At 41.6% G+C, this 15,109-nt stretch overlaps 1 protein-coding gene across 3 annotated transcripts in view; it reads left to right on the top strand.

The window, feature by feature from the left end:
• The window catches only part of LOC141092481 (probable cation-transporting ATPase 13A4), a 401,167-nt gene extending 389,355 nt beyond the window's left edge, over positions 1-11,812 (top strand). For all 3 annotated transcript variants that reach the window (XM_073578652.1, XM_073578653.1, XM_073578651.1), the window contains 4 exons: positions 116-288; positions 1,375-1,463; positions 4,571-4,651; positions 10,465-11,812. In XM_073578652.1, coding sequence (XP_073434753.1) covers positions 116-288; positions 1,375-1,463; positions 4,571-4,651; positions 10,465-10,740 — 619 coding nt within the window. In that variant the 3' untranslated portion in view covers positions 10,741-11,812. The remainder of the gene's footprint in view (positions 1-115; positions 289-1,374; positions 1,464-4,570; positions 4,652-10,464) is intronic.
• Positions 11,813-15,109: the final 3,297 nt, after the last annotated feature.

Raw genomic sequence — 15,109 nt, 5'->3', positions numbered from 1 at the left:
ATTATTTTTAAGAGTTTCTACTATGCAGCATTTCTTTCATACTTGCCTAAAACTTTTGCACTGTGGTATATTTATAGATTATTTTACTTATTTTGGGATCCATTCTCTTTTGCAGTGCATGTCTTACTTCGAATCACAGTGCACTGAACAGTACTGTAGATGAGGCTGTCTTGGTTAGTTCAAATTTTATAACGACCACTATGTGGTTCATAAGCGGAATGAATCTCATTATTGTAGAATTCGTATTTTGCAAAGGAAGACCTTTCAGAAAGCCAATCTACACTAACTGTAAGTATAAAATGTGACAATTAAAGCAATAATTTTGTAATATTTGTGCACTGAACAATCCATTTTAATAATGTGTTTCCCTATAATTAAGACAGGGTCTTATACTATTTTTGCTCTGAAAGATGGGTTAAGGTTTATTTTCAGGGAATGTCTTTTTTTTTTTTCCACGTCCAACATCCACATTTATTCTTGAACAAAAATATGTATATTTATTCAAATACAGTATAATCATGTCACTCATCACACAGACTGTACATACACATGTATATACCCACACTGCACATACACATGTATATACACACAAACACTGCACATACAAATGTTTATACACACACTGCACTTACATACCGGCCTATCTCCTGTTCAGTTCCTCTAGACTCTTAGAGTAAAAAGACCTTTGGTGACATCATGGTCACATGACCATGATATCATCAAAGATCCTTAAGTAGTTTTGACCTCGGAATAGAAATGCTGGGCCCTCCTAAGAAAGTGAGGACCTTGAGCAATTTTCATGTTTGTAGCCCTCTTATGCCTGCCATGACTGTAACTAGGGCTTATGTTTCTGAACAGGTCTTATATTTCAAACATACTCCAAACATCCTATAAAATCACACTAGGGCTTATTTTCGAGATAGGTCTTATTTTTTGGAGAAACACATGCATGTGTATAAGAGCCCATCAACCTCCTCAACTGAAAGAGAAATTTATGCTCACCTGGCATCCGAGATGTATTACCTTCAAAATTAATCATATAGTAGTAGCATTATTTAGATTTAACAGATTACTTTATGACTGCAGTTATTAGGAGTTATCTAGTTAATCCTTAATGGTATTTACTTAGGCACTGCATAGTAGTGTATTTTAGGTATTAGATTTTGTTTGTTATTTTTACATATTGAGTAATGTTTTCCTTGTAATCCTTTTTATATCTATTGATTTTTTTTGTTACAATATTCTGTGCAGGAGGTACATTTTATTTTATTATTGTACAGGTCAATGATGTCACAGTTGTTCTAGACTGAAATCTAAAGTACTAATCTCCATTCTAACATTTCAATGTTTTATGTTTCCATTTTTCATTTGTAGATGTGCTTACCATAATAATGATTGCACAACTGATTGCCTATTTCTTTATCTATTTTGCGAATATTGAATCTGTGTATCAAAATATGGAGGTGAGAACCACTTTTACATTTGTGTATATTATATAGAGTGTAATGAGCCTATTTGTGTTTTTTGCTTATTCCACTAACTTACAGTAATGAATATTAGAGATTTTTTCTTGGCTGTCCTCTACCTAATAAATGTTGGGGATTTCAAACACTGGTGTGACAGCGGTATTGGTTCCTGAACCACCTGTCTCTTCTTCTGTCCCCGGGCGGTGCTGTGCTCACACTGTGTGCAACATGGGCAACAACTTTAGCTCTGTGTCTTCTGGGATTTATAGTTCCACTCAGGCTGGCAGTTTGAAAAAAATTCAAGAGAACTTCTGTCAGTGTTTGCTCTCTGCTATGTTGCCTAGGCTGATTGGAGCTCCTGAAATTTTGCTTTCCATTGACAGTTTTAATTTGGAGGACGCCTGTGTGCTTTACTTGTATTTTCAATGGATATTCCTGATTCTGACCTTGCCTTGTTTACTGATTATTCTCTTGCCTTATGATTTTGTCCCTGCACATTTGTCAGCCCTGGGATCTGGTAAATAGAGTGGCTTAGCCTCTCCATGGTATCTATTATTTGAAAAATGAATTATGTTCTTTAGATCTGCAGCTATTTTTTTCAAATATATACACAATGGCGGATCTTAATAGGGGCGGATGGGGCGGTCGCCCCGGGCCCAAGGTTTTTTGAGGGCCCAGGGGCAGGGGCGGGCTGGGGCAGGGGCGGGCTGGGCCGGGTGGCAGAGAGGCAAATGCCACCCGGACCGCTCCCCCAGCACCTGTACAGGGCCGGCCGTGCCCTGTGCTGTGACGCCGCCAGCAGCAGACAGCCGCCCGCGTCACATTCTATGAGGGGCCGGGAGCTGTGCACGGCCGTCACCTTGACGGCTGCTCAGCTCCGGCTCCCTCTGGCTGTACTTCCGGGTCAGATGTCGAGCGTGCGCGATGACGTCATCGTGCACGCGCCGACATGTCCCGGAGGATGCTGAAAGCAGAGGCGCTGCTGGGGAGCGAGCCGGCTGTGAGGTAAGTATGGGGAACTTTTTTATTTTTTTTTATTTATAAAATGAATTAAATGGGGGAGGGGGTGAGTGGGGGCTGTACACAATGAAGGGGGGTGACTGGGGCCTGTATATGATGACGGGGGGTGACTGGGGGCTGTATATGATGAAGGGGGGTGAGTGGGGGCTGTATATGATGAAGGGGGGGTGACTGGGGGCTGTATATGATGAAGGGGGGTGACTGGGGGCTGTATATGATGAAGGGGGGTGACTGGGGGCTGTATATGATGAAGGGGGGTGACTGGGGGCTGTATATGATGAAGGGGGGTGACTGGGGGCTGTATATGAAGAAGGGGGGGTGACTGGGGGCTGTATATGATGAAGGGGGTGAGTGGGGGCTGTATATGATGAAGGGGGTGAGTGGGGGCTGTATATGATGAAGGGGGGGGTGACTGGGGGCTGTATATGATGAAGGGGGGTGACTGGGGGCTGTATATGATGAAGGGGGGTGACTGGGGGCTGTATATGATGACGGGGGGGTGACTGGGGGCTGTATATGATGAAGGGGGGGTGACTGGGGCCTGTATATGATGACGGGGGGGTGACTGGGGGCTGTATATGATGACGGGGGGGTGACTGGGGGCTGTATATGATGACGGGGGGGTGACTGGGGGCTGTATATGATGACGGGGGGTGACTGGGGCCTGTATATGATGAAGGGGGGTGACTGGGGGCTGTATATGATGACGGGGGGTGACTGGGGGCTGTATATGATGACGGGGGGGTGACTGGGGGCTGTATATGATGAAGGGGGGTGACTGGGGTTGTACAGGATGAATGGGTGAATGGGGGCTTCACAGGATGAAGGGGGGATGAGTGGGGGCTTCACATGATGAAGGGGGGTGAGTGGGGCTGCACATGATGAAGTGGGGGATAAGTGGGGCTGCACATGATGAAGTGGGGGATAAGTGGGGCTGCACATGATGAAGTGGGGGATAAGGGGGACTGCACATGATGAATTAAGGGGTAAGTGGGACTGCACATGATGAATTAAGGGGTAAGTGGGACTGCACATGATGAATTAAGGGGTAAGTGGGACTGCACATGATGAATTAAGGGGTAAGTGGGACTGCACGTGATGAATTAAGGGGTAAGTGGGACTGCACATGATGAATTGGGGGTAAGGGGAACTGCACATGATGAATTAAGGGGTAAGTGGGACTGAACATGATGAATTGGGGGTAAGAGGGACTGAACATGATGAATTGGGGGTAAGGGAGACTGCACATGATGAATTGGGGGTAAGGGGCACTGCACATGAAGTGGGGGTAAGGGGGACTGCACATGATGTGGGGTTAAAATTAACTGCACATGATGATGGGGGAGTGGGGCTGCACATGAAGTTGGGGGGGAAGGGGACTGCACATGATGAAATGGAAGGGGGGATAAGGGGCTGCAAATGATGAAGCGGCACTGCAGATGAAGTGAGTGGGTGATAGGGGACTGCAATGGATGAAGTAAGGGGACTTCAAATTAAAGTGGGGACATTAAAGTGGATCCCCTATGGCCAGGATCACGTTGGGCGATTTTGTGCGCATTGGCCGTAGGCCTACAGGTTATGTGCAACGTCTTTTTAGGCCATGTCCACACGTGGTGGAATGGTGGCGGGTTTTCCGTATGGACCCGCAGCAAACCAAGTGCTGCGGTCCGTACGGCTGTCAATTCCCGCACGGGGACCGCAGCGCTCAGGTGGGAAGGGGGGTACAGGGGCCCAGGTTTTATGAACAGCCCCGGGCCCATAGTCCACTTAATCCGCCACTGTATATACATATATACATATGTTTATGCATGATATACATGTGCATATATACAGTATATATACTGTATGTACACATATATACTGTACATGTCATTAGGTTCAGATCAACTTATGCTACTGTACAGAGGCTATTCTGCTTTGTGTTGTCTATCCGACTTCTACTAACAAAGTATTATTTTGTTTTTTACTGCTCTATAATCCTATTGTTGGAGCCTAATTAGGCCAGTAAATGACATAAGTGACAATTGTATTAGTTGCTGGAAAAATAAAACATAACATTAGTCTCTTTTTATTTTCCTACACAGCTTGTCTGCACGCCATATTACTGGAGGTGGAATACCATAATAATGGTGGCTGCTCTTTTTGTAGTTTCCTATCTAGTTGAGGTAATACTTCTTATTTTATCTATTTTAGCACAATACAACTGTGCAATTATCTTTGTTATTTTTATTGCTATTATTGCTGTTGGTCTTTAATTGACATATTTTGTCAGGGACGTTCATGGAAATCATGGGGCCCTATAGCAAAAGTCTTAATTGTACCCCAATATTGAAGCCACCTTAGTGTTCCCACACACAAACAATCCCCACACAGTATACTGCCCCCCATAGTCATTCACATAGTATAATGGGCCCCACAAAGAGTCCTCAACATATTATGATGGTCCTATAAATAGCCCAATTACTCTCCACATAGTCTGATGGTCCCACAAATAGTCCTACATATAGTATGATGCCCTCAAGTAGCCCTACACATAGTATGATGGCCCCATAAATAGACATCAACATAGTATGATGCCCTTATAAGTAGTCCTCCACATAGTATGATATATGATGTCCCCATTAATATTCCTTCACATATTATGATGGCCCCATGAATAGCCCTCCCCATAGTGTGATGGCCCCATAAATAGACATCCACATAGTATGATGCCCCCATAAGTAGTCCTCCACATAGTATGATATATGATGGCCCCAATAATAGTCCCTCACATAGTATGATGCACCATGAATAGCCCTCCTCATAGTATGATGGCCTCATAAATAGTCGTTAACATAGTATGATGACCCCATAAATAACATTTCACATAGTGTGATGGCTCCACAAAGCGCTCATTGATTTAAAAAATAAATAATCACTTCTCCCCATTTCCCTGTTGCTCTGGTCTCTGCAGTCCTTCCTCCATTATTGTATTCAGCTGTATCTGCATCCAGGATAAAAATAAAAAATAAATAATAGTTCTTAAAGGATACATGTTCACATGTGTGATTGATTTATTTTATTGCTATAATAAATACAGATTCCTGTGCTCTAATGGTATAGATTCCTTTGGGGCACTTATTTTACTTAAATATATGTATTTTTGGCTGAGCATAATATTTGCAAATGAGGTTCATTAACCCCTTCCCGACATTTGACATATGCAGATGGACGGGATAGTACATCATAGCGATCAGCTGCACTCACGAGAGGAGCGCAGCTGATCGCGGCCGGGTGTCAGTTGATTATCACAGCTGACACCCGGCACTATCTGCCAGGAGCGGTCACCGCTCCCGTCACATTAACCCCTGGCACACTGCGATCAAACATGATCACAGTGTTCTGGGGGCATAGAGAAGCATTGCACAGGGAGGGGGCTCCCTGCGTGCTTCCCTGAGACCCTCAGAACAACACGATGTGATCATGTTCTGAGTACCTCCTCCTTGCAGTTCCCCGGATCCAAGATGACCACGGGGTCCGTCCGGGTCCTGCAGGGAGGTAGCTTCTCAGTGCCTGCTGAAACCAGGCCCTGAGAAGCCTCCTGCGCTGCCTGTCAGATCGTTGATCTGACACAGTGCAGTGCAAAGTGTCAGATCAGCGATATGACACTATATAGTGATGTCCCACCCTGGGACAATGTAATAAAGTAAAAAAAAATGTGTAAAAATATTTTTTTTTTTTAAATTCCTCAATGAAGAAAATATTCCACAATAAATTGATTTCTTTTTGTAAATAAAAAAGCAAACAATAAAAGCACATATATTTAGTATTGCCGCAATCCGTAACCCACCCTATTAATATTTTCCACTAGTTAACCCCTTTAGTGAACCCCTTCCAAAAACAAAACAAACAATGCTTTATCATCATACCGCTGAACAATAAATGCAATAACACGCAATCAAAAAGACGGATATAAAAAAATGGTACTGCTGAAAATGTCATCTTGTCCCACAAAAAGCGAGCCACCATACAGCATGAGCACCAAAAGAATAAAAGAGTTATAGCTTGCAGAATAAAGCAATGCAAAAAAAATTATTTTTTATATAAAATTGTTTTTATTGTATAAAAGTGGCATAACATAAAAAAATATAAATGAGGTATTGCTTTCATTGTACTGAGCCGAAGAATAAAACTGCTTTATGAATTTTACTACACGCGGAACAGTGTAAATGCCCCTCCCCCCAAAAAGAAATTCCTGAATTGCTTGTTTTTGTTCATTCTGCATCCCTGCAAAATAAAAATAAAAAGCGTTCAGAAAATGTCATGTGCCCAAAAATGGTACCAATAAAAACATCAACTCGTCCTTCAAAAAATAAGACCTCACATGACTCTGTGGGTCAAAATATGGAAAACTTATAGCTCTCAAAATGTGGTGATGCAAAAACTATTTTTTGCAATTAAAAGCGTCTTTTAGTGTGTGACAGCTGCCAAACATCAAAATCCGCTATAAATAGTAAATCAAACCCCCCTTTATCACCCCCTTAGTAGGGAAAAATAATTAAATAAAAAAAGTATTTATTTCCATTTTCCCATTATGGTAAGGGTTAGGGTTGGGTTAGGGTTAGGGCTAGGGTTAGGGTTTAGGTTAGGGCAAGGATTAGAGATAGGGCTAGGTTTAGGGTTGGGATTAGGGTTAGAGGTGTGTTGAGGTTAGTTTTGGAGTTAGAATTGGGGGGTTTCCATTGTTCAGGGACATCAGGGTTTCTCCAAATGTGACATGGCGTCTGATCTCAATTCCAGCCAATTTTGCGTTGAAAAAGTCAAAGGGCACTCCTTCATTCTGAGCTCTGCCATGCGCCCAAACAGTGGTTTACCCCCATATATGAGGTATCAGCGTACTCAGGACATATTGCACAATAACTTTTGGGGTCCTACTTCCCTTGGGAAAATAAAAATTCGGGGTGAAAAGATCATTTTTGTGGAAAAAAAATGATTTTTTAATTTTATGGCTGTACGTTATAAACTTCTGTGAAGCCTTTGGGGGTTCAAAGTTCTCACCACACATCTAGATAATTTCCTTGGGGGGTCTAGCTTCCAAAATGGTGTCATTTGAGGGGGTTTCCACTGTTTAGGCACATGAGGGGCTCTCCAAATGTGACGTGGCATCCATCCAATTCTGTGTTGAAAAAGTCAAATGGCGCTCATTAACTTTCGAGCTCTGCCATGCGCTCAAACAGTGGTTTACCCCCATATATGAGGGATCAGCGCACTCAGGACAAATTGTACAATAACTTTTGTGGTCCTGTTTCCCTTGGGAAAATAAAAATTGGGGGTGAAAAGATCATTTTTGTGGAAAAAATATGATTTTTTAATTTTACGACTGTACGTTTATAAATTTCTGTGAAGCCCATGGGGGTTCAAAGTTCTCACCACACATCTAGATAAGTTCCTTGGGGGTCTAGTTTCCAAAATGGGGTCTTTTGTTGGGAGTTTCCACTGTTTAGGCACATCAGGGCTCTCCAACTCTCCAACCGCGACATGGCGTCTGATCTCAATTCCAACCAATTTTGCGTTAAAAAAGTCAAACAGCACTCGTTCCCTTCTGAGCTCTGACATACGCCGAAACAGTGGTTCCCCCCAATATCAGGTATCAGCGTACTCAGGACAAATTGCACAATAACTTTTGTGGTCCAATTTCTCCTTTTACCCTTGGTAAAATAAAAAAAATTGGACCTGAAGTAATTTTTTTGTGAAAACAAGTTAAATGTTCATTTTTTTTTAAACATTCCAAAAATTCCTGTGAAGCATCTGAAGGGTTAATATACTTCTTGAATGTGGTTTTGAGTACCTTGAGCGGTGCACTTTTTAGAATGGTGTCACTTTTGGGTATTTTCTATCATACAGACCCCTCAAAGTGACTTCAAATGTGATGTGGTCCCTAAAAATAAAATTTTGCTGTAAAAAAGAGAAATTGCTGGTCAACTTTTAACCCTTATAACTTCCTAAGAAAAAAACAATTTTGGTTCCAAAATTCTGCTGATGTAAAGTAAACATGTGGGAAATGTTACTTATTAAGTATTTTGTAGTTTAAGGGCATGAAAATTCAAATTTGGAATTATTTCTTTCACAAATAAACGCAAGTTATATCAAAGAAATTTTACCAATAACGTGAAGTATGATATGTCTCGAGAAAATAATGTCAGAATCACCGGGATCCATGGAAGCGTTCCAGAGTTATTACCTCATAAAGGGACAGTGGTCAAAATTGTAAAAATTGGCCCAGTCATTAATGTGCAAACCACCCTTGGGGGTTTAGGAGTTAAAAGTTTTGGACCATTAGGCTTCTGCATCCTCTACGTACCACAGTGCATAGCACATTGCAGAATGGGCTTATAATTAAATCCAAAAATGAGCTCAGTCTGATGCAAGGATTTGTAATCTTTATCTTTTGTCTCTGGAACTATATTTTAAAATGATGCATAACCACATCAAATTGGAACTTTCATGTGGGCATATACTGTATTATCTTCCAAGAGAGCTTTGGAGGAGGAATGTGAGGTTACAAACACTTTTTCAGAACTCTGATAGAGAGAGTGCATCCCGCAGTTTACTATGTATGCTGTTGTGATATTTAGAGGTCGTAGAAGACAAAAATCCTTTTGCAAAAATATTTTTTGTCAAAATATATGCATTTAAGCTAAAGAAAATTGTAGCAGGAAGAGGGAGCTCACCATGTTTTATGGTTGTGCGGATTGCTGGGAACCTTGTGACAGGTGGGTGCTACTGTAGATCCAGCCGGTGAAGCAACACATGGGAGAGGGAGAGGGAAAACAGCATGTCCTCCAGTAAATAAAATAAATATTTATTGAAATTCCTTTAAAATGACCAATGTTCATGGAAACCATAAAAAAAAACCTGAAACTTGTACCTTAAATTGATAGCAGGGAATGGGAAAAGTTTACTTTTCATTATATTTTTTTAAAATGTTTAACCTAAATTTAGTACTATTTTGTGACATGGGTCTCAACTGTCTATGATACAATGATTGTTCCCTTTATACAGCGCACACAGCTGTTAAATATGTGCACCATATGGTTACCACTAGGGGGAGCAAACTGAAGTTGGATGTATTCTTCCTTTTTAAGTAGAATAGGAATTGGATAAATCCGTATTCAGATAGTGGCAGCCTTGTCATACACATACAGGGATAAATTATTCCCATAGTCCTAAATATTGTCAGGCCTAATACACTTCGAAATACTAGCTAATATACACACTGTTGTGGTAAGGAGCTCATTTGGGTAACGGTGCTCGTCGGCCACAGGGTCGGACACAGCTCGTCATTTAGCCGCACTATACCTCAGCAACATCACACCCATACCAGGTAAAAAAAAACTCCCTTACAATGCCTACATATGGGGTTTTCTCCTTTCTGTTGGTTTGCTGGATACAGGCTTGTGAAAAGTATTGCAATAGGACAAATAAATATGTCACTTAGCAATATATCCTATCTATAGGGCTTCCAACCTCTTCATGTGGCCTTTCAAACTTTGCACTGGCAAAATACATTTTCTTTAAGCTATCAAGCTACCACTTTGGTGCCCATTGGGTTTTATTTTGCTAGCCCTTATATTTGTATAGGTTAAATTGATTTTTCAAACTTTCGTGATCTGTTTTGCATGCTATGTTTCTTAACACCACTGGTTCACAGTGCAGGTGCTTGTGCTTTTGACTTGCTGCTTTCCTCCCTATTTTTTGGAGGATTTCCCTTCCCCCTGTCTTTTTAACATATTTTTCTTCTTTTAATTTTGTACTCAATAAAGATACCATTTTATTTTCACCTTTTTCGCTCTTGCCACTTCTTACTGTTATGGCACCTTACCACAACAGTGTGTGTATTACATAAGGATAAATGTAATTTTACATATCTGAGCACATATAGAGACAGTCTATGGATGCAAGGCAAGCAGTAACAATAATATATTCCACTATCTTACAGGAAGGATTTATTGAAAACCGAAGACTGTGGCTAATGATAAAATCATGTTGTAACTACCGATCAAGGAGTCAGTATAGAGTGTTGGAAAGAGCTCTGTGTGATGACCCAATGTGGCCCCCAATAAGCCAAACTTACTACTCTAACCAATCAGAACTTGGAAATGATGTACAGAAATGTGTATATGATAACCCAATGTTTGTTGCCGAAACGGAGCAAAGTCTTTACAATGGAACTGAGCATCGACCAGGGTTAAAAAAGACTTGTTGGCTCTCCTGATATGGCTGTTTTACTAAATACTAGTTTGAAGCATCCTTTTTTTCGAACACTTGTTTGTGTGATTCTTCTTATATTTTCTTTTAGATATGAATGGATTCATTGACAACTAGGAGTTACCATTCCCCTTGTCAAAAGGGCGTGTCTCCACAAAGTTTGAAATTGTTAACTCTGATTGGACAGTGTCTGTGATGAAAGAACACACTGGCAATTGGTAACACCTAGCTGTCAATTTATAAATGTTTAGTAGGACTAACAAAGGAGCTCCGCATTACAGAGATCTAAGAAATGAGCCTTCAGACTTGTGGAAAATGAGATGAATTACTAAAACACATGACAAGACAGATGACGGTTCCTCTTACCAGCCGCCAAGTTTACACATTTTTCTTACCACATTAAATAAACAACATTTTATATTATTTAACTACTAAGGAAAAAAGCTAAGCACAAATGAGAAGGTTGGAAGGAAAGGGAGCTGATATCATAAGGTGGTACTAAAAAAACACACAAAAAATGAACAATGGCCTGATTATTGTATGATATAGTGTTATGTGTCTTTGCCAATTGTTGGAAAAATCAGACAACATAATGTGATTATGTAAGGAGCAAACATATCATATGTGAGAGCTCTACAGCTGCCCAGGAACCCATTAGGTAGAGGGATTAACTGCCTCATTGAGAGTAGGTTTGTACAGGCTTTTAGATTTTTTCTGAAGGGACTCAACCAATTAATCTTATATCCTACATTACTGAAGATTTAGAAAAATTTAAACCAGCACTATGTCATAAGCTGTAAGAGAGTAAGGGGCATACATAATGTAATGTCCTTGCCTCTGAGCCCTCTGCTGTCTTCATCTGCCCATGGCTGCTTTATCTGCAAACCTTTTTCACTCTGACATATGTACAGAACAGCTGTCAACTTGTAGGAGAAATCACAGCGCACCACTTTAGGACCAAGCGCAACTTTTGTAATGTCACTGAAGTTATCAATGTAATTTTGTGAAGTCATTGAGTACCTCTGGCTTATGAAGCTGAGCTTATTTTGTGTGTCATCATTAAAATCTATTAAAATCTACTGGTTCATGTTCACAAATTCATTGATTTCTGCCCATTTTCCTTGATTGACAGGGCTGCCTTTACAACAGTCAGTCTTGCCTCCGTTAAGACCTTGCACATTTTTTGATAGCCCGAGTACTTTCCAGATCGTAGAATAAAGGACATTCTGCTACACATTCAGGTGAAGCTGTGGAGAAAATGGCGCATGCGCAGAATGAACTGAAAGACGCAAACAGGAAAAGGGTGTTTTTGTGTCAGACTATTTGTGCAAGTGTGATCTTTCAATGGAGACAGTGCAGGCTTCTGTATAGACAATGGTTTAAATTGAGGAAGACAGAGACAGAGATACATGAATGGTGTAAAACTATTTACCTCCTTTGCATGAAAGAGGTGTTTCTTAAAATGAGGAGGAGTTATATACAAAAAACAAACAGAAATTACAATGAGCATACTAATAGTCAGGATAGCCGAGCGGTCTAAGGCACTGTGCAGTTCGAATCCCACTTCTGAGATCACCTTTTCTATGATAGTTACAAACAGGTACAGAGGGGAGAGGACCCTACCCTGGGGGCCTTATATTCTACAGGATAATGGGGAAGGAGACATTAGGTTTGGGGGTTGCAGCAGCTCTAGTGTTGGTCAGATGGCGGCTCTGGTAGTGGTGAGGTGTCAGCAGGGTCAGTGTAGGCTATAAGCTGTTCTGTAGTCATCAGTTTTGAAATTTCGCTCGAAAGTTCTGAATTTAGAGGATAGTCAGAAGTGATTGCCACAGAATTCAAATGGATGGGGGATACTCAGGAGAAATCTTGCAGGCAATTGAATGAGGAACATAATGATTGTGGAAGAGAGAAAGAGGTTTTGGGAGGACTCGAGATTACGTGGTGGGAGATATTGGGAGATTAGTTCAAAGATATATGAAGGAGACAGATTATGGACAGCATTGTAGCTCACTATTAGAAGCCTGAAGTTGATACATTGTGCAATTAGGAGCCAATGAAGGACTTTGCATAAGTGTATCAAGGACAGAAGTGGATTAGTTGGGCCGCAGAGTTAAGGACAGACTGAAGAGGGAAGAGGTGCAATGATGTGATGGGGATGATGAAGTCCTAGACACCACTTGGCGTCAAGCTCATCTGAGTGACATGGGCAGTTCGAAAGAAAAGGTTGTGTTCCCCAGCTGCACAGCAAGACAGGAGCAGGGAGCAAAAGCACCACTGGCATTCCCCATCCAGTACGTTGGCTGTTACTTCCCACCGCGCTGACAAACTGAACACTCAAAGGAGCTCCTTATAAGACACAGGTGGTTTGCATGCTGTGCCATCAGAGACTGAAGCGAGGCATAAATGTTCTTAATCTGAGCACCACCTTTATGACTAGGCATCTGAATGCAAAGCATGAACTGTAGTGGAGTACACACCTGAAAAACCAGGAAAGATCTGAGCCTCCTCCTGTTCCCTCTTCTACTGCTGCCTCAACATTTTCCTCCTTCTCTGAAGCAACAGGGTCACCTTGACATCATCACCACCAGCAGTGTCACGAGCATCTCCACATCATCCCATTGAAGCATTCAGCTGTACATCCCCCAAACACTGGATTTTGTACACGTAGCCTCACAAGGCCTAACTATACGTTCAAATCAAATGGAACCACAGTACATTGTTCCAAAATGATGTGTTGCACAATGCCATCAGTGTAAAGGTCAACATAATCACCGAAATGTGGACTAATAAGCATGGTCAGGGAAGTTATATCTCTCTAACTGCCCACTTGGTAAATGTTGCATGCGGCTGGGCCTAAGGTAGAAAGCATTTTGATGCATGTCCTACCACCTCTGAGAACTGGTGGATTTTTTTTATATTTCTTTGTCCATGTTGACTCCACCTACTACTCCGCTTCCTCCACCGGCTCTCAACAGTAGGACCAATTTCATCCACGGCCTGGGGAAAACAACAGCAGGCTGTTGTGAAACCCATCGATGAGTGGTTGGTGCCGCTGAATCTTAAGCCTGGCCTGATGGAGTGTGATAACAGTCAAAATCTTGTAGTAGCTCTGGGACTAGCATGTTTGATGCATATACTTTGCCTGAATTTGATGGAGTAGAGCTTACTGAAAAATTACTCTGAGATGTCACAGCTGCTGCAGAAAGTGCAGGCTATTTCAATGTTCTAACCCTGCTGCCACTACTTACCTGCCTGCGCTGCAATGTCACTTCTGCCTTTCCATCAGCTGCCTCATATTTGACATACCCACAAGGTGAAAATCCACCTTGAAAATGCTGGAGAGACTGTGCGAACAGCAGCAAATGATACTGGAATTTCAACTGCAGCATGCACAGGTGAGTCACTCTGCGGAGCAAGATCACTTCACCACCAAAGAGTGATCCTCCTGTTGCAAGACAACTGTGCCGTGTGACGCTGCTTCAAGTACTCCACCATGGCCAGCGCTGATGACGCCATCATCAGCGCTACTATCCCACGTCAATGTCAGCTTGAAAAAATACTTCAGTATCAGTATCATTTAGTCTAATCCAGTCCCCAAGGGGAAGCCACAAGATCAGTTAGAATCCATATATTAGCTTCATTGGAATGCATGCCACCACACCATCCGATTGGAATGCAGTTCATTCCTTTTCCCGGTCTGTCAGATGACATTCGGTCTGTGGAATGCATTGCGCTAACTTCCTTCACTGTGGTTACCTTGTGATATCATATCCTGTCTATGGAACACACTGTGCTCCATACACTAAATACCAGCCGTGAGGTAATTGGGCATCCTATTGTACAATAATTGGAACACATACATATAGGTATGTCCAACCTTGGTGATTGGAGTAGCCTAAATTATACTGATTATATTCAGATGTTTGCCCACCATATAAGTACCTGACCATAAGCATAATAGTGTCTTCTACAAAATAGACAGCTTAGAAGTTGCCCATATTTACCTCTATAGTCTGAACACTTATTATGGTATATCTGATTATTTTATGGGAAATGGGCCTTGTGTGTTAGCCCATTTTCAATTTTTTTAAGCAGCATTCTTTTTTTATTAATTATTAAAAGAGAACTTTTATACCCCATTCATTTGCTGTACACATAGACAGACTGCAGCCAGAAAACAACCCAAACACTGAGAGAAAAGATGTGACTCCTGTAGCTCGGCAGAAAGAGAAGCCAACCACAGACAGATTCAACAATCTAATGAAAGAGTATGTGCTCACATGTCTCCATGTACTGAATGATGAGTCCGTCCCATTTAACTTCTGTGTCTCCAAATTGGACACATGACCTGAGATTGCCCTTTACGCCTTGAAGAA

The sequence above is a fragment of the Dendrobates tinctorius genome, unplaced genomic scaffold (genome assembly GCF_039654945.1).
Source record: "Dendrobates tinctorius isolate UK_male_01 unplaced genomic scaffold, ASM3965494v1 ptg000060l, whole genome shotgun sequence".
NCBI classification, from domain to species: Eukaryota; Metazoa; Chordata; class Amphibia; order Anura; family Dendrobatidae; genus Dendrobates; species Dendrobates tinctorius.
The sequence above is the reverse complement of the archived record's forward strand: the minus strand, read 5'-3'. Positions and strand labels throughout refer to the sequence as shown.